The sequence below is a fragment of the Coregonus lavaretus genome (genome assembly GCF_964263955.1).
Source record: "Coregonus lavaretus genome assembly, chromosome: 27".
Taxonomy (NCBI): Eukaryota; Metazoa; Chordata; class Actinopteri; order Salmoniformes; family Salmonidae; genus Coregonus; species Coregonus lavaretus.
In genome coordinates this window covers 14,591,286-14,613,959 of record NC_140014.1, presented here as the reverse complement: position 1 = coordinate 14,613,959, position 22,674 = coordinate 14,591,286, and the positions used below count along the sequence as shown (strand labels likewise).

At 44.7% G+C, this 22,674-nt stretch overlaps 1 protein-coding gene across 1 annotated transcript in view; it reads left to right on the top strand.

Annotated features, from left to right (window-relative positions):
• LOC311103161 (peroxidasin-like) overlaps positions 1 to 9,461 on the top strand; it is a gene marked incomplete at its 5' end in the record, with an annotated part of 88,007 nt that extends 78,546 nt beyond the window's left edge. Inside the window, 4 exons of the mRNA XM_084144711.1 lie at positions 5,030 to 5,144; positions 5,325 to 5,457; positions 6,137 to 6,250; positions 6,851 to 9,461. Of these exons, the coding sequence (XP_084000837.1) occupies positions 5,030 to 5,144; positions 5,325 to 5,457; positions 6,137 to 6,250; positions 6,851 to 7,021 (533 nt within the window). The 3' untranslated portion in view covers positions 7,022 to 9,461. The remainder of the gene's footprint in view (positions 1 to 5,029; positions 5,145 to 5,324; positions 5,458 to 6,136; positions 6,251 to 6,850) is intronic.
• Between the last annotated feature and the right edge of the window lie 13,213 nt (positions 9,462 to 22,674).

The following is a 22,674-nucleotide window of genomic DNA, read 5'->3' as shown; positions in this document are numbered from 1 at the left end:
GGCCCCTTAGTTCCAGTGAAGGGAAATCTTATCGCTACAGGATACAATGACATTCTAGACGAATCTATGCTTCCAACTTTGTGGCAACAGTTTGGGGAAGGCCCTTTCCTATTTCAGCATGACAATGCCCCCATTCACAAAGCAATGATCTCAACCCAATCGCACACCTTTGGGATGAGTTGGAACACCGACTGCAAGCCAGGACTAATCACCCAACATCAGTGCCCAACTTCACTAATGCTCTTGTGGTTGAATGGAAGCAAGTACCCCGCAGCAATGTTCCAAAATCTAATGGAAAGCCTTCCCAGAAGAGTGGAGGTTGTTATGGCAGCAAAGGTGGGACCACACTGCCAGGTCTCTGACCTCCTCCCTATAGGCTGTCTCATCGTCATCAGTGATCAGGCCTACCACCGTCGTGTGGTCGGTAAACTTAATGATGGTGTTGAAATCGTGCGTGGCCACGCAGTCGTGGGTGAACAGGAAATACAGGAGGGAGGGACTAAGCACGCACCCCTGAGGGGCCCCTGTGTATAGGTTCAGCATGGCGGATGTGTTGTTGCCTACCCTCACCTCCTGAGGGCAGCCCGTCAGGAAGTCCAGGATCCAGTTGCAGAGGGAGGCGTTTAGTCCCAGAGTCCTTAGCTTAGTGATGAGCTTGGAGGCCAGTATGGTGTTGAACGCTGAGCTGTAGTCAATGAACAGCATTCTCACGTAGGTGTTCATTTTTTCCAGGTGGGAAAGGGCAGTGTGTATGGAGTGCAATAGAACAGTGGTTCCCAAACTGTGGGTGTGGTCCCGCCCCCCCCCCCCCCCCCCCCCCCAAAAAAAAAGGAACTCACTCCAGCTTTCAACTTACTCTTGAAAGTTGTAATAGTAGAATGCACAAGGTGCAATTTCGAAATTGGGTAGTGCATCATCAGTTTTCCTCTTGTCATGTCAGTCATTGCATACCTTAGAGAGCTACTTGTCCAGATCAACTGTCAGCTAATGTTTTTTAGCTAAGTTTTTTAACCCATAGATTGTTGTAATGTTTGAGTCTCTCAAATATCAAATGAATACAAATTAGACATGGCAAAATGTATAGAATTGCAAGAAAATTAACTTTCAAACTGCAACATTTTCTCTGCACCCGATGACAAAATGTGTAGAATTGCAGGAAATAAGCTTTAAACCTGCAAAATGTTCTCTCCTTGCCAACAATAGGGGTGTGAACAGTTTTTGTCATGTACAGTGCTTGTGCCCATAGACTGTAAATAGAAGTGGCTCATGCGCAGGGGGGGCATGGGATGTTCCCCAATGCTGGAAGGGGGGCCTGAGTGAAAAAGTTTGGAAACCACTGCAATAGAGATTGCGTCATTTGTGGATCTGTTGGTGCGGTATGCAAATTGGAGTGGGTCCAGGGTTTCTGGGATGATGGTGTTGATGTGAGCCATGACTAGCCTCAAAGCATTTCATGGCTACAGATGTGAGTGCTATGGGGCGGTAGTCATTTAGACAGGTTACCTTGGCGTTCTTGAGCACAGGGACTATGGAGGTTTGCTTGAAACATAGACGTAGACTGTAATATGGTAATTCATCAAGTAATAGTGAAATTAACAAATGTCAGAAATAGAAGTCAAGAATGCCATTATGGCTGTATCAAAATCAGCCTTGGACAACCGCCAACTAGTTTAATCAGTCCTTGCAATGCGCTCAGATAATTCCCCTTGAGAATTTAAGAGCCAGTCCTAATGATTTTGGGATTAAATATATGACCGTGGTTTAATAAATGGCGCTCTGTGTCTCTTATCCTTAGATTATTGTTTTCGTTTCTCTTGGATCTGACCCTGGATCAGCCTTCACAAATGAACATGGGAAAAGACAAGCTAATAAACAATGAATATCCTGTCAGTGGAGAGGGTCAGAGGAGAAGAGGACAGAGTAAATACATTTTCACAATTAGCTCATCTCTCAAATACATCACTACAGTTGTTAGTTTGCTAACTAGCAAATTTTTGGACATATAGACATGGTATAATTCAAAAGATCTCAACAGAAGACATGGTATCAAGAACAAGATACAACTAACTGAAACAAGCCACCTACGATTCCCCACATGGCAGCTTCCTGTCATTGTTGCTAACTATCTGACCGTTCCGTTCAGATTCATAACAACATACGGCCTTCCAGAGTTGTGGACTCGAGTCATATGACTTGGACTCGAGTCTGTCTCAAGTCACAAATTTGATGACTTAAGACTCGACTTGATAGAAAATAAAATGACTTGGAGAATCAAGAATCGGGACTCGATTTTGACTTGAGACTTGAAATTACCCTGCCAGATTTTGTAATGTTTTGTCACTCATTTTGTGGCACAGAGTCTACGTGGATGACTCTACATGCAGCCAGAGACAGTAGCCGCAGCATCGCCCTTGTAAAAAAAACATCCATGTTGCAACAGATTGGCTAGTGAAACACACACTTGGCACTCTGATTGGACCAGCAAAGGACCTTGTGAAGATGCTGGAGGAAACCGGTACAAAAGTTGTCCCACTGGCTATCATAAGTTGAATGCACCAATTTGTAAGTCGCTCTGGATAAGAGCGTCTGCTAAATGATGTAAATGTAAATGTAATGTATCTATATCCACAGTAAAACAAGTCTTATATCGACATAACCTGAAAGGCCGCTCAGCAAGGAAGAAGCCACTGCTCCAAAACCGCCATAAAAAAGCCAGACTACGGTTTGCAACTGCACATGGGGACAAAGATCGTACTTCTTGGATAAATGTCCTCTGGTCTGATGAAACAAAAATAGAACTGTTTGGCCATAATGACCATCGTTATGTTTGGAGGAAAAAGGGGGTAGCTTGCAAGCCGAAGAACACCATCCCAACCGTGAAGCACGGGGGTGGCAGCATCATGCTGTGGGGGTGCTTTGCTGCAGGAGGGACTGGTGCACTTCACAAAATAGATGGCATCATGAGGAAGGAAAATTATGTGGATATATTGAAGCAACATCTCAAGACATCAGTCAGGAAGTTAAAGCTTGGTCGCAAATGGGTCTTCCAAATGGACAATGACCCCAAGCATACTTCCAAAGTTGTGGCAAAATGGCTTAAGGACAATAAAGTCAAGGTATTGGAGTGGCCATCACAAAGCCCTGACCTCAATCCTATAGAAAATCTGTGGGCAGAACTGAAAAAGTGTGTGCGTGCAAGGAGGCCTACAAACCTGACTCAGTTACATCAGCTCTGTCAGAAGGAATGGGCCAAAATTCACCCAACTTATTGTGGGAAGCTTGTGGAAGGCTACCTGAAACGTTTGACCCAAGTTAAACCATTTAAAGGCAATGCTACCAAATACTAATTGAGTGTATGTAAACTTCTGACCCACTGGTAATGTGATCAAAGAAATAAAAGCTGAAATAAATAATTCTCTCTACTATTATTCTGACATTTCACATTCTTAAAATAAAGTGGTGATCCTAACTGACCTAAGACAGGGAATTTTTACTAGGATTAAATGTCAGGAATTGTGAAAAACTGAGTTTAAATGTATTTGGCTATGGTATATATAAACTTCTGACTTCAACTGTATATTACATATAATACTACAATAATTGCTAGCGTGTCATCATTCCATCCCGTACCGTTTATTGCAACATGTAGACATTTCTGTTTCAATGTTTGATAGGTCTACGATACATTTTCATTTAGCCAACCATTTGTTACCCTGCTCTGAGTGGGCGCAATGTGTATAGTGCTTTGTCTCTGTCAATTTTGCTGTGCGTAATAGGAGCCCGTGGCCTGCGCTCCATGCTTTGGAGTCAGAACGTTGAATAAGACACAATTATTGTTCCATGTATGCATGGTGTTGAAATATCATTAGTACTCATTAAGTCTGATTGAAGACGAATGTACCAATGTAACAATGGATGTGGAAATTGCCTTTTACATAATAGAACCAGTTTATTCCTTGTAATTGCCAATTGGGTAATTGTATGGTCCAGGGGGCCAAGTACTTATATTATGTAGGCCTACTTGTTTGAGCTCCTGTTAGACAGATTCGATTTGGTTTCTCAAGGTGAGGCTGTATAATTTTGCCCTCTACCTGTGTCGTTCAGAGAGGACAGGTTAAGCCTGACACAGAGGCTATTTCTTTTGGGCTATTGCCCGTGTATATCCGTGTATATTTGGTAAATCTACTTGTATATTTTGTATATGACACTTTCACCATTGGATCACCAAGACCTGTAAATAAATATACACTCTGAGCACTTCAACCTGCCCTGCCTTCTGCTGATTTCATGCCGTTACCACTGCTACATGGTCCATATTTTACAATTACATAAGCTAATCAAAATAATAAAAAGGTCTGTCCTCAATAAGTAGACAAAGATTTGTAGTTGAACAAGTAATTGCATGTATAGATTTATTTTACTTGACTTGAAACCTGTGACTCGACTTGACTTGCTCTTAGAATGCACGACTCAGACTTGACTCGAGTCTTGACCCGTTCTACTTGGGACTCGACTTGAGACTTGGACCTTGTGACTTGAGACTTGCTTGTGACTTGAAAATAGTGACTTGGTCCCACCTCTGCGGCCTTCTACCCCTGCGACGCGCACTTAACATTTTCGCGACATTGTCAGGCAACCCGTCTATAAGGTGTGTATGTGTCTGAGGGCTGGTGAGGCGAGTGTATTATCTGATCTGGGACCAGTCTGAATGGCAGTGTGTGGGAGGGTGGCCTCTCATTAGCCCTGCTCTCAGATCAGCTCTTTGAAGTGTGATGAAAGGGGACCGGCAGATGAAGTGGTGTGTATTCAGGGCAGATCCCCCACCTACCACCCACCACACTATACTATGGTGTGAGTGAGAGACTGTAATCAGAGACACTTCAGCTACCACCCTACCAGCATCAGTGATTACATCACAGCTAAGACTGCACATTGCATGGGCCCTGGGCTTGAACTAATTGGTCTTTATGCAATCTGAGTTTCCTGATATGCCCCGTTGTCTAAGTTGTGATTTGTTGTACCCCCCCAGACTGCAGGACCAAGGGTCAGTTCAATGCCCTGTCCTACCATTTCAGAGGGCGCAGGTCAGTGGACCAGAGCTCTGCCAAGAAGAAGCCTGTCAACAGCATACAGGAGAACAGCAGGTAACAACTAATGCTACTTGTTTGGTACCTTGTCATTCTCTGACTACATGAAGTTCCTTGAATGTGATAACCATTCTGCGTCATAGCTAACGACTGTGGTGACTAAAAACACTATAACTTACAAAGTTATGCTATAATAAGGTTGGGATGTATTTTGGGATGTGTTTTCTTACATTCCAGCCCAGCTGAAGGCGCTCCTGAAAGTCTTGTGAATGTCACTCTCACCTCACAACAAAGCACTGAACCCTCGCTGAATGACTTCCAAGACTTTGTCGTAGACATGCAGAAGACAATCACAAGTTTACGAAAGCAGGTGAGAACAGTTGTGTACTGCACACAGGCTACATCAGCTGGGTTTTTTTTTATTCTTCCTGCTCATCACACATTCAAATAGCAACCCCAGTCTTTTTTGGATAGTGATTTGAGTGCTTCCTTTCCTCCTTCCTTTACACTGCAAGTCCAGACATGTTCAGCTCAGGCTCTTACAGGCAGAACCCATGCAGAACCTTGTAGAATCCAGACACTGTTCCAATATTATTAGCCTGTATTCTATGTGCCCAGATTGAACATGATATGCTGCCTGAGGGTAGAGTATCATATAGCATGTAGCACACTGGGGTGGGATGAAGGGAAACTAACGGTGCTGTAGGCTAACATGGCTTTGATTAAGTCGTCAGCGGTATAGATGATTTAAACAGACTGGGCCCTGAGTCCCAGCCTTGGCCCCTCTGTGTGCTGCCTAGGTCTTTCAACACTAAGGGAGGGGTATTTATTGTAAGTCGATGGTTAAATAAATCTAGGTTGTTCGCATGACTTGCATTACAGGAAAGACGTGGGCTGTGTGCGTACGTACGTGTGTACGTGCTTTGTGTGTTGCTCTGATCTTTAGTTAGCAGAGAAAGATGGCATTACAGTAGTCTAAACTGTCTTCCCTCTACATACCTCCTTTTCTTAATCTCCATTTACACTCCTGTCCCTGTCTGTCTGTGCAGATTAAAAGACTTGAAGCTCGTCTGAGTAAGACAGACTGCACTGATGCGGAGGGTCGTGAACGATCGGACGGAGAGAGGTGGAAGAATGATCCATGTTCCACATGCGAGTGCAAAGTATGCACACACACACACACACACACACACACACACACACATACGTGTCCATACAGACCACACACACAAGTACAGACTACACACAGACTTGCACAACCACAGTCTATTCACCACCCACTCCTCAACAGGCACACAGTGCAAAGTGTACGTTATATTCACTTCTCACATTCACACCCAGCTTATCAGGCCTGTTTGCCATTAGGGGCCTCTTCCCACACCTTTTCACACTGCCCAGAGTTGGGCTAGCTGATTAGATTGACAGTGCCAGCCCCACTCCACTCAGCACCATGCCAGTGCCAGAATCCACCTGTCCTGTCCCGTTCTGTCCTTGTCTGACACCATGGCCAGCATTATATCCTTCTCTCGCTCTACCTTTTGGCAGTACCAACCATCTGGCACTGCAGACCCATGTACAGTGTGTCACTTTTCTGCTTGACCGACTCATTTCATCTCTTTATCTCCATGACTCTCTAGTCTCTCACTGTTCCAACTGATGGCAGAGGGGAAGGTCTCTCATGCCAAACCTGATGGTCCCCCCCTCTCTCCCCCCTCTATGTCTCTCCCTCTCTCTTTTTGTCTTCCCCCACTCCCTCACTCCAGGGTGCCCAGGTGACGTGTTTCGTGGAGTCGTGTCCACCGGTGGAGTGCCAGAGGCCTGTGAAGCTAAAAGGAGCATGCTGCCCCGTGTGTCTCAACCAGGGAGAGGGAGAGGCCAGCAACAGCCAGACCCAGACAGGGAAACAGGCGCCGGGTAGCCACCACCATGTATAACCTCTCAGGGGCCACCATGTATACACACAGAGGGAGAGACCCTGACGGTGTGCTTATCTTACAGCCACCTGCACCCAATTGCCTCGTTTTTTATTCGTGTTTCTACAAAAATCATTATTGTTTTCTTTTTTTGATTTTGATTGTCATGTCTCCGTGGCCAACTAACTGCCGGAGGCTTGGTTTCAAATCCACTGGCAACGGGAGAGCAGTCGCTATTGATCTGCTTCCTTCTGGAACGATGAATGGATGGATGAATAAATGGATGGATGGACAGATGGACAACCCCCCTTCCTGGCCCGGGCCCTCCCAAACAGGGCCTCAGATAGTCTCTGATCTGAAGTGTTACCCCACCACTGCATTTGAAGGCCCCACAAAATGCCTGAAACAAATGTGTGGTGTGAAGAGGAGGGAATGGCACTGCAGCCGAGCAGGAAGGGGAAGTAGGTCGGCCATGTTGTCTCACAAAGCTTTCTCAGGTTAGAGATGCTGAAAAAAACTGGTGCTATTTTTCCCCTTTGTCTTAACGATTTAGTCACTAAATACTTCAAAGTAATGTTTTCGTTTTTGTTTGTTTTTTAACAATATGCAAAGCAACATATACACTCATTATGTGCCTTCTCATCTTTAAAAAAATCGCATTTGAGATAATCTTTTTTTATTTGCTCGAAATACATTTTATGTACAAAATTACGCTTTTACTAAATTTATATGGTGCTCTATATCATATTATAAATACCGGTATGTATTTCTCCCTTTTGTATCACCTGCTTACATATGAAGATAATGTGAAGCCCTACAAAAACTTTTGTAATGCAAAGATGTCTACTGATTATTACCTTGTTATCACATGTTGCTCCAATGGCAACTGTTGGTGAACTAAATAACATCTGGTATTTAGATATGTTCTCTTCTCTCCCCAAGGCCATGTCAACACTTTTACGAACTTGAGGGATGTTGGTTGGAGTTGGGGATGGGGTTGGGTTTGAGGCAGGATGTTCCCTTTTGGCCTAACCACTCCTTATTGGAAGGCATAATGCATTTTTATCTCTCAAGATGTAATGCTTTTTTCACACTCCATGTTGTAAAAGCAGTGAAAGGCCATTTGTTACCACTGTAGAGATGTAGTAGTTTTTGTCCCGACGTTTTCAGTGTTTGCCTACTCCCTCAGTGCCTACTGCAAACCTACCACAGCAGTATTCTCAGTCTTACCCCTAGTGTCCCCTTTTCCCCTCTGTCCAGCATTAACCCATACTCAAACGTAGACATTGAAGGACTGCAGCCATACCACTTTACTCTAACTAACTATCTGGTGCTCTCATGACCGAACACACAGCTTTTCAGCTCCAGTTTACAGAAGGACACTCACATGCATTCCTTTCCCATTCCCAAGCACTCAGTCAATATGATGTTGTAACCATTCTCCTCTTGTGTGCTGGAGAGTGTGTGTGTGTGATCAATCATCAGGTTTTTCTGACGGCTCTTCAGAGCGTCTCTTTAGTGTTAATGCGGGTGATAAACCTCGCCTGGCTCTCATCTCTTAGGTTCCTGGGAGACGATGGAGATGGAGGCGAGGTGAGGTCATTTGGCCGGGTGTGTGAGGCGCAGATTTCTACCTCTCTGACCCCCATTCCTATCTAATGGAAGCCAGATGGGAGGGGAGGGGGAACGGGAGAGGACGCCAATCATATATCTGGCGCTGCTTTATTTCTGGAGGCTGTCTATTGTTAGTAATCAGCCAAAAGAGTGTGTCCCGTTGACAGACACACACACACACAGGCCCAAATACCAGTCACTCAGCCCCTTGTGCTGGTCCACTCTGCTCAAACAGTGATTCATAGTTATCTTCTGCATTATCTTTGTGTTGTCATGGTGATGTGCTCAGAATGTGGCAGAAATCAGATACAGGATGCTGGAGGTGTTTGGGGTTTCTCCAAGAATGTCAAAGCAAGCATGTGATGGTGGTGGAGCTGCATAGCAATGTTGGCACATTGGTATCAAACCACATGGACATTTCCTGCTTTTGTGTTGTAGATCTATACTGTTTCATCTCCTTCAGTGTTTAACCTTTCCTTTTCTCCTCCTTCTCATTTCCTTTGCGGTACCTTTGTTTTTACTCCTGCTCCAGTGTGTGTGTGTCTGTACGGTGTGAGTGAATGTGTATGCATGAACCCCCAGTTTTGGCTCCCCCTTTTTTTATTTTCATTCTAACCCCTCATCTTAGTGTTCTCCCTTTTGTTCCCCAAACCCACAACTGTCAACGGAATGCACTGCTCTACAAGATTGAACATGCTTTACCTACACTGTTCCAAAGTCAGTGGTCAAAGTGGATACCTATCTGACAATTGTATTGTAAGTTTGCCAAAGAATTGTTTGCACTGTAATGTATGCCTCTCTACAATAATAAAAAAAAATAGGCCACATTTGAAATACACAACCGCAATTGTTTGTTTCTGGCCTGTTATTTCCCTTCTCCCTTTAGATATGTTTCCAAACAGTCTCCTTATGGGTAAACATGTACAATACTGCCTCATGTAAAGAAGATTGATAATAGAGTTGTATGTCTTAAAACAGATGGGACCTAACTCAGTTTTCCCCAACGCTATCAATCCTGTACTGTACTACTGTATATAGCCATTCCTCATGGTCTGTTGTGATTTGGCTTTTACACGTGAATGGAGAACAAAAGTAAGTCATGTTTAATGAATACTTGTTGTTGTGGAAACCCTATCCCCTGTGTGACTAAGGGAAATCCATCTGTGGGTATCTGTGTTGTGGCACTGTGGAGTTAAACAGACCCAGATGTACTGTGTGTTTACTATTTATCTCTAGATTGGTCTGTAGAATGATAGAATTGTTCTGGTTTAGAACCTACCAATGTCTTTGGTTACCTCATCTATAGGGCCAGTTGTTTTCCTGACCAGCTTTACTCTTGTGTGGGAACTAACAATGCCTTTTGATACCTGATGTAATTATAGATTTAATCACATCCTCATTGTAAATTGTTCTCCCACCCTTTGTGTAGTGCACAGATGTGTTGTTTTCAGGATGTAACATGTGTTGTTAACAGACCAACAAGCATCAGAAAGCTTTGTTAACCAAACAGGAGACAGCTGGTGTTTACTGAATGACGTCTCTTCCATTGATCATCAAGCATTAGTACTATTACCAATGCATCATCATCATGCCATGGGTGCATTTTAAATGTTTTTATGAGGAAAAGTCTGTCTCAGATGTACCTCAGGTAAAAAAGAACTGGATCTTTTCAACCAAAGTGTTCACTTAAAAGAAAAGTAATTTTGAATTAGGATGTCTGATGCAATCATTTATTGTAGCTCTTACAAAGATATCCCAAACATTGTCTCTGGATTATGTCTTCAGGTGTCTGTCCCTGGATTACCTTCAACATTTAATCTAATTTGGTTCTGAAACACTGGAACAAATAGTCCTACATTGGGACTACAATTTATTCATGATGAGAAAGTAATGAGTGAATGAAAAGTTCTCCATGACGGAGTATTAATCAAACAAGCAGTCTGCTTGGTGTCCATGTCTGGCTTTTCTCTGAACCAGGTCTCTCTCATCTATTTTTCCCTTCCTCCTTCCTCTCTATTCCTGGCCTCTTCTCAGAGGAGGGTCTGATCCTTGTCCTCCCTCCGGTGGAAGCTCCTCTCGCAGCCAGGGAGACTAGAGGGAGGAAATTGGAGGTGGAAATTAGGTTTCCAGTGGCAGGCCTGATAAAAGGCCTCCTCTTCCCAGTCAGGAAAAGCTATTATCACCATAACAACATGGAAGCACCACTCCACGGCCGGCCTGGGGTGACGTCCTCAGAGGTCTGAGTCATCAGATCGGGAGAACCCTAGAGGGCATGTTGGAGGGAGGATGGGGGGGGGGGGGGGGGGGTCTCTCTCTCCCATTTCCCTTCATAGTCTACTCTTTCAGGTATCTCCCCTACTCCCTGCATGCACTGAAGCCTCACTCCTGGCCACTCAGCGCTGAGCGAAAGCCCAGTGTTGACTTTGGAGGGAAACAAGAGTGTGGACGGGGTGTGATTATGTAAGTGAGGAAGTGCTGTAGGTGTTACAGGGCCTGCTCCAGTCCAGACATAGGCAGACGGTGTGAAGCAGACAGACCTACAGACCCTCCCCAGCCTGCAGCTGCACAGCCCTGGCTCTCCACCGCCTCTACTCTACTTTCTTAATCAAGACCTGTTATTTCATTTGGAAGACTAGGTTTCGGTGTTGCATTAAGGTGGGGAGTTTCCCCCCTCCCTTCCTCTCTCGCCTGGAACGTCAGTCTAATTTTCTGATGAGATGAAAGGGAGAACTCTGGATCCTGCTGTAAGCGTCAAAGCACTGGGGTATATGATTGGATGTCATCCAGTGGAAGCCTTTTCCAAAATGGCACGCAACCCTTCTGTAGTATGTACAGTGCAGTCGGAAAGTATTCAGACCCCTTGACTTTTTCCACATTTTGTTACGTTACTGCCTTATTCTAAAATTGATTAAATAAAACAATTTCCTCAGCAATCTACACACAATACCCCTTAATGACAAAGTGAAAACAGGCTAATTTATTAAAAACAAAATACAGAAATACCTTATTTACATAAGTATTCACACCCTTTGCTATGAGACTCGAAATTGAGCTCAGGTGCATCCTGTTTCCATTGATCATCCTTGAGAAGTTTCTACAACTTGATTGGAATCCACCTGTGGTAAATTCAATTGATTGGACATGATTTGGAAAGGCACACACCGGTCTACGTAAGGTCCCACAGTTGACAGTGTATGTCAGAGCAAAAACCAAGCCATGAGGTCAAAGTAATTGTCCGTAGAGCTCCGAGACAGGATTGTTTCGAGGCACAGATCTGGGGAAGGGTACCAGAAAATGTCTGCAGCATTGAAGGTCACCAAGAACACAGTGGCATCCATCGCTCTTAAATGGAAGAAGTTTGGAACCACCAATACTCTTCCTAGAGAAATCGGGGGAGAAGGGCCTTGGTCAGGGAGGTGACCAAGAACCCGATGGTCACTCTGACAGAGCTCCAGAGTTCCTCTGTGGAGATGGGAGAACCTTCCAGAAGGACAACATCTCTGCAGCACTCCACCAATCAGGCCTTTATGGGAGCGTGGCCAGACGGAAGTCACTCCTCAGTAAAAAGCACATGATAGCCCGCTTGGAGTTTGCCAAAAGGCACCTAAAGGACTCTCAGACCATGAGAAACAAGATTCTCTGGTCTGATGAAACCAAGATTGAACTCTTTGGCCTGAATGCCAAGCGTCATGTCTGGAGGAAACCTGGCACCATCCCTACAGTGAAGCATGGTGGTGGCAGCATCATGCTGTGGGGATGTTTCTCAGTGGCAGGGACTGGGAGACTAGTCAGGATCAAGGGAAAGATGAACGGAGCAAAGTACAGAGAGATCCTTGATGAAAACCTGCTCCAGAGCGTTCAGGACCTCAGACTGGGGCAAAGGTTCACCTTCCAACAGGACAATGACCATAAGCACACAGCCAAGACAACGCAGGAGTGTTCTTCAGGACAAGTCTCTGAATGTCTTCGAGTTGTCCAGCCAGAGCCCGGACTTGAGCCCGATCAAACATTTCTGGATAGACCTGAAAATAGCTGTGCTGAGACGCTCCCCATCCAACCTGACAGAGCTTAAGAGAATCTGCAGAGAAGAATGGGAGAAACTCCCCAAATACAGTTGTACAAAGCTTGTAGCGTCATACCCAATAAGACTTGAGGCTGTAATCGCTGCCAAAGGTGCTTCAACAAAGTACTGAGTAAAGGGTCTGATATTTCCGGGTTTTATTTTTAATACATTTGCAAAAATCTGTTTTTGCTTTGTCATTGTAGGTTGTTGTGTGTAGATTGATGAGGGGAAAAACGATTTAATCCATTTTAGAATAAGGCTGTAACGTAAAAAAATATGGAAGAGGTCAAGTGGTCTGAACACTTCCCAAATGCACTGTACAGTATAGGCAGTGGCTGGAAAAAGTACCCAATTGTCATACTTGAGTAAAAGTAAAGATACCTTAATAGAAAATGACTCAAGTAAAAGTGAAAGTCACCCAGTAAAATACTACTTCATTAAAAGTCTAAAAGTATTTGGTTTTAAATATACAGTGCATTCGGAAAGTATTCACACCCCTCGACTTTTTCCAAATGTTGTGTTACAGCCTGAATTAAAAATTGATTAAATTTAGATATTTTTTGGGTCACTGACTTACACACAACAACCCATAATGTCAAAGTGGATAAATATTTTTTGAAAAGTGTACAAATTAATAAAAAAATGAAACGCTGACATGTCGAGTCCAGTGGTGATTTTAGCATGTAAATATTGGTGGGGCAAACAACATAATTGTTTTGATGCATGCCACAACACACCACTAAACAATACATGAATTACACTATAACGGTGACAAACGGTGCCCACAAACTGTTATGGCCTACATAAAACTGTCCCAACAGCAGAGCTTTCTTTTCATTACCATGGAGTGAATCCTTACCACCGCTACACCTGGCTATCAGCGGAGCCTTGTCTGGCAGCGAAACAGTTCATTCAGTCTCATTTACTGCCTTTAAAAAAAACATAGCTGATATGGCTGACTTGCTTAAACAAATGTGGTTTCTATTGACAATTGAGATGTACAAACTATGGCATAAGGTAACGCTGAGCGGATAAGAGGCAATCCGTAATTTCGATTAAGAAAATAATGAAGAAGCTAAGACGGGGAAAAAAAGTATTTAGTCAGCCACCAATTGTGCAAGTTCTCCCACTTAAAAAGATTAGAGAGGCCTGTAATTTTCATCATAGGTACACGTCAACTATGACAGACAAAATGAGAAAAAAAATCCTGAAAATCACATTGTAGGATTTTTTATGAATTTATTTGCAAATTATGGTGGAAAACAAGTATTTGGTCAATAACAAAAGTTTCTCAATACTTTGTTATATACCCTTTGTTGGCAATGACACAGGTCAAACGTTTTCTGTAAGTCTTCACAAGGTTTTCACACACTGTTGCTGGTATTTTGGCCCATTCCTCCATGCAGATCTCCTCTAGAGCAGTGATGTTTTGGGGCTGTCGCTGGGCAACACGGACTTTCAACTCCCTCCAAAAGATTTTCTATGGGGTTGAGATCTGGAGACTGGCTAGGCCACTCCAGGACCTTGAAATGCTTCTTACGAAGCCACTCCTTCGTTGCCCGGGCGGTGTGTTTGGGATCATTGTCATGCTGAAAGACCCAGCCATGTTTCATCTTCAATGCCCTTGCTGATGGAAGGAGGTTTTCACTCAAAATCTCACGATACATGGCCCCATTCATTCTTTCCTTTACACGGATCAGTCGTCCTGGTCCCTTTGCAGAAAAACAGCCCCAAAGCATGATGTTTCCACCCCCATGCTTCACAGTAGGTATGGTGTTCTTTGGATGCAACTCAGCATTCTTTGTCCTCCAAACACGACGAGTTGAGTTTTTACCAAAAAGTTCTATTTTGGTTTCATCTGACCATATGACATTCTCCCAATCCTCTTCTGGATCATCCAAATGCACTCTAGCAAACTTCAGACGGGCCTGGACATGTACTGGCTTAAGCAGGGGGACACGTCTTGCACTGCAGGATTTGAGTCCCTGGCGGCGTAGTGTGTTACTGATGGTAGGCTTTGTTACTTTGGTCCCAGCTCTCTGCAGGTCATTCACTAGGTCCCCCCGTGTGGTTCTGGGATTTTTGCTCACCGTTCTTGTGATCATTTTGACCCCACGGGGTGAGATCTTGCGTGGAGCCCCAGATCGAGGGAGATTATCAGTGGTCTTGTATGTCTTCCATTTCCTAATAATTGCTCCCACAGTTGATTTCTTCAAACCAAGCTGCTTAGCTATTGCAGATTCAGTCTTCCCAGCCTGGTGCAGGTCTACAATTTTGTTTCTGGTGTCCTTTGACAGCTCTTTGGTCTTGGCCATAGTGGAGTTTGGAGTGTGACTGTTTGAGGTTGTGGACAGGTGTCTTTTATACTGATAACAAGTTCAAACAGGTGCCATTAATACAGGTAACGAGTGGAGGACAGAGGAGCCTCTTAAAGAAGAAGTTACAGGTCTGTGAGAGCCAGAAATCTTGCTTGTTTCTAGGTGACCAAATACTTATTTTCCACCATAATTTGCAAATAAATTCATAAAAAATCCTACAATGTGATTTTCTGGATTTTTTTAACCCAATTTGTCTGTCATAGTTGACGTGTACCTATGATGAAAATTACAGGCCTCTCTCATCTTTTTAAGTGGGAGAACTTGCACAATTGGTGGCTGACTAAATACATTTTTCCCCCACTGTAACTTTTTGTTCGGCACTTTTGAAATGTACAGCGGCATAATTCAGAACATGGGCCGTTCTTACAGTATTCTCCCTGTACACCAAGTCAGAACCGTAGGATAAATAAAGGGGGCATATAAGCAGACAATGAAAGCTCTTACAATATTCGATGATGACATTTCTCTAAAACAGGCTATAGGGTACATGATGCACCACCAAGTCAGAACAGTAGGCCAAGTTATGAGGGGAAAGGGGACCAAATTATTAGGGTGAGACAAATGGGCTACTAACAGCTTATATTTAGTATTACTTTCTTAGTGACAGTAATATATATATATATATATATCTCACTGGCATTTTACTTCATTTTTGGACTCACCTTGTGCTCACTTGAACAGGACGGTGGCGCGGCAGTCCTTCTTTTGGGCAAATTTTGTCATCAAACTTTGTCATCAAAGTCTGGCATTCTCTGGATGTATGGTGCTTTCAAGACAACTGGGAACTAGGAAAAAAAACAAGGTCGAATTATGACATCAGTGATCTTGAGGTCGGAGCTCTAGAAAGAGGCCTGAGTTCCTGACCTGGAATTACGAGTTGGATGACCGTTCAAAATGTATTTTCCCAGTCGGAGCTCCCAGTTGTCTTGAACTCACTGAAGTCTGAGATTTCCCAGTTCCGGGCTTCCAGTTGTTTGGAACACAGCAAAAGTCAGGCTGGAAAACAGGAACATGAGAAAGACAGGCGCAAGGGGGAAACTGCTGGTATGCTTGACGAAACAAAACGAACTGGCAACAGACAAACAGAGAACACAGGTATAATGGGGAAGATGGGCGACACCTGGAGGGGGGTGGAGACAATCACAAAGACAGGTGAAACAGATCAGGGTGTGACAAGCATGGCCAATGTATTCAACATTTTCTGGCCCATGGTGTTGCATGTGAATATTTATCGTTTTAAGCTTGGAAAATAGACCCTTAAACCCAGACTTGGACCACACACCCTCTCCACTGAATAGTAGGCTAGTGATATATTCACAGTGCTTGCAGTTAGCCACTGATTCCTTCCAAACCACTCATTGTTGAATTTGCAATTTCCAACTTGTTGTGTAATGTTTATGTCCAGTTGGCCAATGAGCACTGATACATTTTCTCTATAATTTATCTTAATAATAATAATATAATATGCCATTTAGCAGACACTTTTATCCAAAGCGACTTACAGTCATGTGTGCATACATTTTTACGCATGGGTGGTCCCGGGGATCAAACCCACTACCCTGGCGTTACAAGCGCCATGCTCTACCAATTGAGCTACAGAGGACCACATCTTCATATGACAAGGATTGAAAAGGATTTGCCAGTAGATTGTCGACTTGATTTATGATGATGACTGCTTGTCTAGCTTGCTAGCTAACATTTTGAAAGTATGATGTTGACATGATCAGTCCAATCAAAGCCACGGTAGATATAACGTGATTTGACGTCAATTTAGCTGTGGCCAATGACCTTGAGCTTTCTTGGATGGGCACTTCTAATATTAATCTATGGCAGCACCCAAGGGGCTTTAATTTTTTACCTCTACCTGTAGATTTTGCAGTGACGTAGTTTCCCCATGAATGACAGAACACTGAGCCAATCACGACGCAACTAGAAAACATTACCAACCCCTATGCTCCGTATTTTCTGCTGGCTGCCCCACCACCACAGAAAGTGCTGAGTTAGGCTGAAACACCTGCATTTTGGAGCTGTCTTAACTCAAGTAAACAAAAAAAAGTCCATGTTTGTATGCAGCTGAAACCATCAAGCGCTATGATGAAACTGGCTCTCATGAGGACCGCCACAGAAAAGGAAGACGCAGTTACCTCTGCTGCAGAGGATAAGTTCATTAGAGTTAACTGCACCTCAGATTGCAGCCCAAATAAATGCTTCACAGAGCTTAAGTAACAGACACATCTCAACATCAACTTTTCAGAGGAGACTGTGTGAATCAAACCTTCATGGTCGAATTGCTGCAAAGAAACCACTACTAAAGGACACCAATAAGAAGAAGAGACTTGCTTGGGCCAAGAAACACAAGCAATGGACATTAGACAGGTGGAAATCTGTCCTTTGGTCTTAGTCCAAATTTGAGATTTTTTGTTCCAACCGCCGTGTCTTTGTGAGACGCATAGTAGGTGAACGGATGATCTCTGCATGTGTGGTTCCCACCGTGAAGCATGGAGGAGGAGGTGTGATGGTATGGGGGCGCTTTGCTGGTGACACTGTCTGTGATTTATTTAGAAATCAAGGCACACTTAACCAGCATGGCTACCACAGCATTCTGCAGCGATACGCCATCCCATCTGGTTTGCACTTAGTGGGACTATCATTTGTTTTTCAACAGGACAATGACCCAAAACACACCTCCAGGCTGTGTAAGGGCTATTTGACCAATAAGGAGAGTGATGGTGCTGCATCAGATGACCTGGCCTCCACAATCACCAGACCTCAACACAATTGAGATGTTTGGGATGAGTTGGACCAAAGAGTGAAGGAAAAGGAGCCAACAATTGCTCAGCATATGTGGGAAGTCCTTCAAGATTATTGGTAAAGCATTCCTCATGAAGCTGGTTGAGAGAATGCCAATAGTGTGCAAAGCTGTCATCAAGGCAAAGGGTGGCTACTTTAAAGAATCTGTTTAACACTTGTTTGGTTACTACATGATTCCATATGTGTTGTTTCATAGTTTTGATGTCTTCACTATTATTTTACAATGTAGAAAATAGTAAAAATAAAGAAAGACCCTTGAATGAGTTGGTGTGTCCAAACGTTTGACTGGTACTGTATATATACACTACCGTTCAAAAGTTTGGGGTCACTTAGAAATGTCCTTGTTTTCCATGAAAACATACATGAAATGAGTTTGAATAGGAAATATAGCAAAATTAATAGGAAATCTAGTCATTGACAAGGTTAGAAATAATGATTTTTAATTAATAAAATAATTGTGTCCTTCAAACTTTGCTTTCGTCAAATAATCTTCCATTTGCAGCAATTACAGCCTTGCAGACCTTTGGCATTCTAGTTGTCAATTTGTTGAGGTAATCTGAAGAGATTTCACCCCATGCTTCCTGAAGCATCTCTCACAAGTTGGATTGGCTTGATGGGCACATCTTACGTACCATACGGTCAAGCTGCTCCCACAACAGCTCAAAAGGGTTGAGATCCGGTGACTGTGCTGGCTACTCCATTGTAGACAGAATACCAGATGACTGCTTCTTCCCTAAATAGTTATTGCATAGTTTGGAGCTGTGCTTTGGGTCATTTTCCTGTTGTAGGAGGAAATTGGCTCCAATCAAGCGCCATCCACAGGGTATGGCATAGCGTCGCAAAATGGAGTGATAGTCTTCCTTCTTCAAGATCCCTTTTACCCTGTACAAATCTCCCACTTTACCACCACTAAAGCACCCCCAGACCATCACATTGCCTCCATCATGCTTGACAGATGGCATCAATCACTCCTCCAGCATCTTTTCATTTGGTCTGCGTCTCACAAATGTTCTTCTTTGTGAGCCAAACACCTCAACTTCAATTTGTCTGTCCATAACACTTTTTTCCAATCTTTCTCTGTCCAGTGTCTATGTTCTTTTGGCCATCTTAATCTTTTATTTTTATTGGCCAGTCTGAGATATGGCTTTTTCTTTGCAACTCTGCCTAGAAGGTCAGTATCCCGGAGTCGCCTCTTCACTGTTGACGTTGAGACTAGTGTTTGGCGGGTACTATTTAATGAAGCTGCCAGTTGAGGACCTGTGAGGCGTCTGTTTCTCAAACTAGACACTCTAATGTATTTGTCCTCTTGCTCAGTTGTGCACCGGGGCCTCCCACTCCTCTTTCTATTCTGGTTAGAGCCAGTTTGCGCTGTTCTGTGAAGGGAGTAGTACACAGCGTTGTACGAGATTTTCAGTGTCTTGGCAATTTCTCGCATGGAATAGCCTTCATTTCTCAGAACAAGAAAAGACTGACGAGATTCAGAAGAAAGTTCTTTGTTTCTGGCCATTTTGAGCCTGTAATCGAACCCACAATTGCTGATGCTCCAGATACTCAACTAGTCTCAAGAAGGCCAGTTTTATTGCTTCTTTAATCATCACAACAGTTTTCAGCTGTGCTAACATAATTGGAAAATGGTTTTCTAATGATTAATTAGCCTTTTAAAATGATAAACTTGGATTAGCAAACACAACGTGCCATTGGAACACAGGACTGATGGTTGCTGATGATGAGCCTCTGTACGCCTATGTAGATATTCCATAAAAAATTAGCCATTTCCAGCTACAATAGCCATTTACAACATTAACAATGTCTACACTGATCAATTTGATGTTATTCTAATGGACAAAAAATTTGCTTTTCTTTCGAAAACAAGGACATTTCTAAGTGACCCCAAATTTCTGAACAGTAGTGTATATTTTTTAGCTAAACAGGTGGGGCTGAATGACAGGTCGCCACTGCTTAAGTCAATACGTATTCAACCCCTTTGTTATGTAAAGCCTAAATAAGTTCAGCAGTAAAAATGTGCTTAATAAGTCACATATTAAGTGTCATGGACTCACTCTGTGTGCAATAATAGTGTTTAACATAATTTTTGAATGACTACCTCATCTCTATACACCACACATACAATTATCAGTTGAGCTGTGAATTTCAAACCCAGGTTCAACCACAAAGACCAGGGAGGTTTTCCAATGCCTTCCAAAGAAGGGCACCTATTGGTAGATGGGTAAAAAAAAAATCAGACATTGAATATCCCTTTGAGCATGGTGAAGTTATTAATTACACTTTGGATGGTGTATCAATACACCTGGTCTATCCCCCCCCACTCGGCGTTGGAGCAGAAAACCCTGACACCCGGCAGCTGTGCCGTCATAAGCTCTCGGGAGCGAGAGCCGAATCCCACTGGACCCCGGAGGTAAAACGATGGGTATCGATGTAGGTGGTGGTGTCATCAGAGGAGGTATAGGCAGACCTCCTCTCTCCCATCATTCCATTTTGTTAACCACACGTTCCATGGCGGTGCCGAGAGCCTGGATCATGGCCGCTTGTTGTTGTACGCGTTCCTCCATTGATCCGGCTGGCACCGCTGCTCCTGCTGACTCCATGTAGGGTGTGTGATTCTGTCAAAGGCAGCAGTGAAATGCGGTGGGCGAAGTCAAACGCAGGACACAGAGCTGATCAGAAAACGTACTTTACTAGAAAGTAATCTGAGAATACACAATCTCCACACAGGGAGGAAATAACCCGCACACTAACAACTGCCGATAACAATAACAATCACACACAACACACAGTGTAAGACAGAGGGTTAAATAGGGAAGACAATACTAAATAATGGGAAACAGGTGTAACCAATCAAGACAGAACAAGTCGAACATAGAAACATAGATCGGTAGCAGCTAGTACTCCGGTGACGACGAACGCCGAAGCCTGCCCGAGCAAGGAGGAGGGGCAGCCTCGGCTGAATCCGTGACAGTCCCCCCCCCCCCCTTGACGCGCGGCTCCAGCCGTGCGCCGACCCCGGCCTCGGGGACGGCCAGGAGGACGCGGAGCAGGGCGGGTCGGATGACTCTGGTGGAAATCCCTCAACATGGAGGGATCTAGGATGTCCCTCCTAGGGACCCAGCACCGTTCCTCCGGACCATACCCCTCCCACTCCACAAGATACTGCAGGCCACCCACCCGACGCCTCGAATCCAAGATGGAATGGACCGAGTACGCCAGAGCCCCCTCGATGTCCAGTGGGGGCGGAGGAACCTCTCGTACCTCAGACTCCTGGAGTGGACCAGCTACTCCCGGCATGAGGAGAGACACATGGAATGAGGGGTTAATACGGTAATTAATAGGCAGTTGCAACCTATAACACACCTCGTTCAATCTCCTCAGGACTTTAAATGGCCCCACAAACCGCCGACCCAGCTTCCGGCAGGGCAGGCGAAGGGGCAGGTTTCGGGTCGAGAGCCAGAAACAATCCCCCGCTCGCCTTTTATCGCCTGATAGCCCGCTGCAGGTGTACATGCGCAGCGTTCCAGGTCTCTTCCGAGCGCCGAAACCACTCGTCCACCGCAGGAGCTTCGATCTGGCTCTGTTGCCAAGGTGCCAGGACCGGCTGATAACCTAACACACACTGAAAAGGTGTAAGGTTAGTAGAGGAGTGGCAAAGTGAGTTTTGGGCTATCTCTGCCCAGGGGATATAACCCGACCACTCCCCCTGCTGGTCCTGGCAATAGGACCTCAGAAACCTACCCACATCATGGTTAACTCTCTCCACCTGCCCATTACTCTTGGGGTGAAAACCTGAGGTAAGGCTAATCGAGACCCCCAGACATTCCATGAACGCCCTCCAGACTCTAGAGGTGAACTGGGGACACCGATCTGACACTATATCCTCAGGTACCCGTAGTGCCGGAAGACGTGTGTAAACAGGGCATCAGCAGTTTGTAGGGCTGTAGGGAGACCTGGCATAGGAATGAGACGGCAGGCCTTCGAAAACCGATCCACAACGACCAAGATCGTGGTGTTCCCCTGTGAGGGGGGAAGGTCCGTGACAAAGTCCACCGATAGATGAGACCACAGCCGTTGTGGAACGGGTAGGGGTTGTAATTTCCCTCTGGGCAGGTGTCTAGGTGCCTTACACTGGGTGCACACTGAGCAGGAGGAAACATAAACCCTCATGTCCTTGGCTAAAGTGGGCCACCAGTACTTCCCACTAAGACAGTGCACTGTCCGACCGATACCAGGATGACCAGAGGAGGGTGACGTGTGAGCCCAATAGATCAATCGATCACGAACTTCGAGCGGCACGTACATCCGACCCTCCGGACACTGGGGGGGAGTAGGCTCGGTACGTAACGCCTGCTCGATGTCTGCATCAACCTCCCACACCACCGGTGCCACCAGACACGACGCCGGGAGTATGGGAGTGGGCTCAATGGACCTCTCCTCTGTGTCATACAGTCGGGACAGGGCGTCTGCCTTAGCGTTCTGGGAACCTGGTCTGTAAGTGAGCGTAAACACAAATCGAATAAAAAACATAGCCCATCTTGCCTGACGAGGGTTCAACCTCCTCGCCGCCCGGATGTACTCCAGGTTACGATGGTCAGTCAAAATTAGAAAAGGGTGTTTAGCCCCCTCAAGCCAATGCCTCCACACCTTCAGGGACTGAACCACAGCTAACAGCTCCCGGTCCCCTACATCATAATTGCGCTCCGCCGGACTGAGCTTCTTAGAAAAGAAAGCACAGGGGCTGAGTTTTGGTGGAGTACCCGAGCGCTGAGACAGTACAGCACCGATCCCAGCCTCGGACG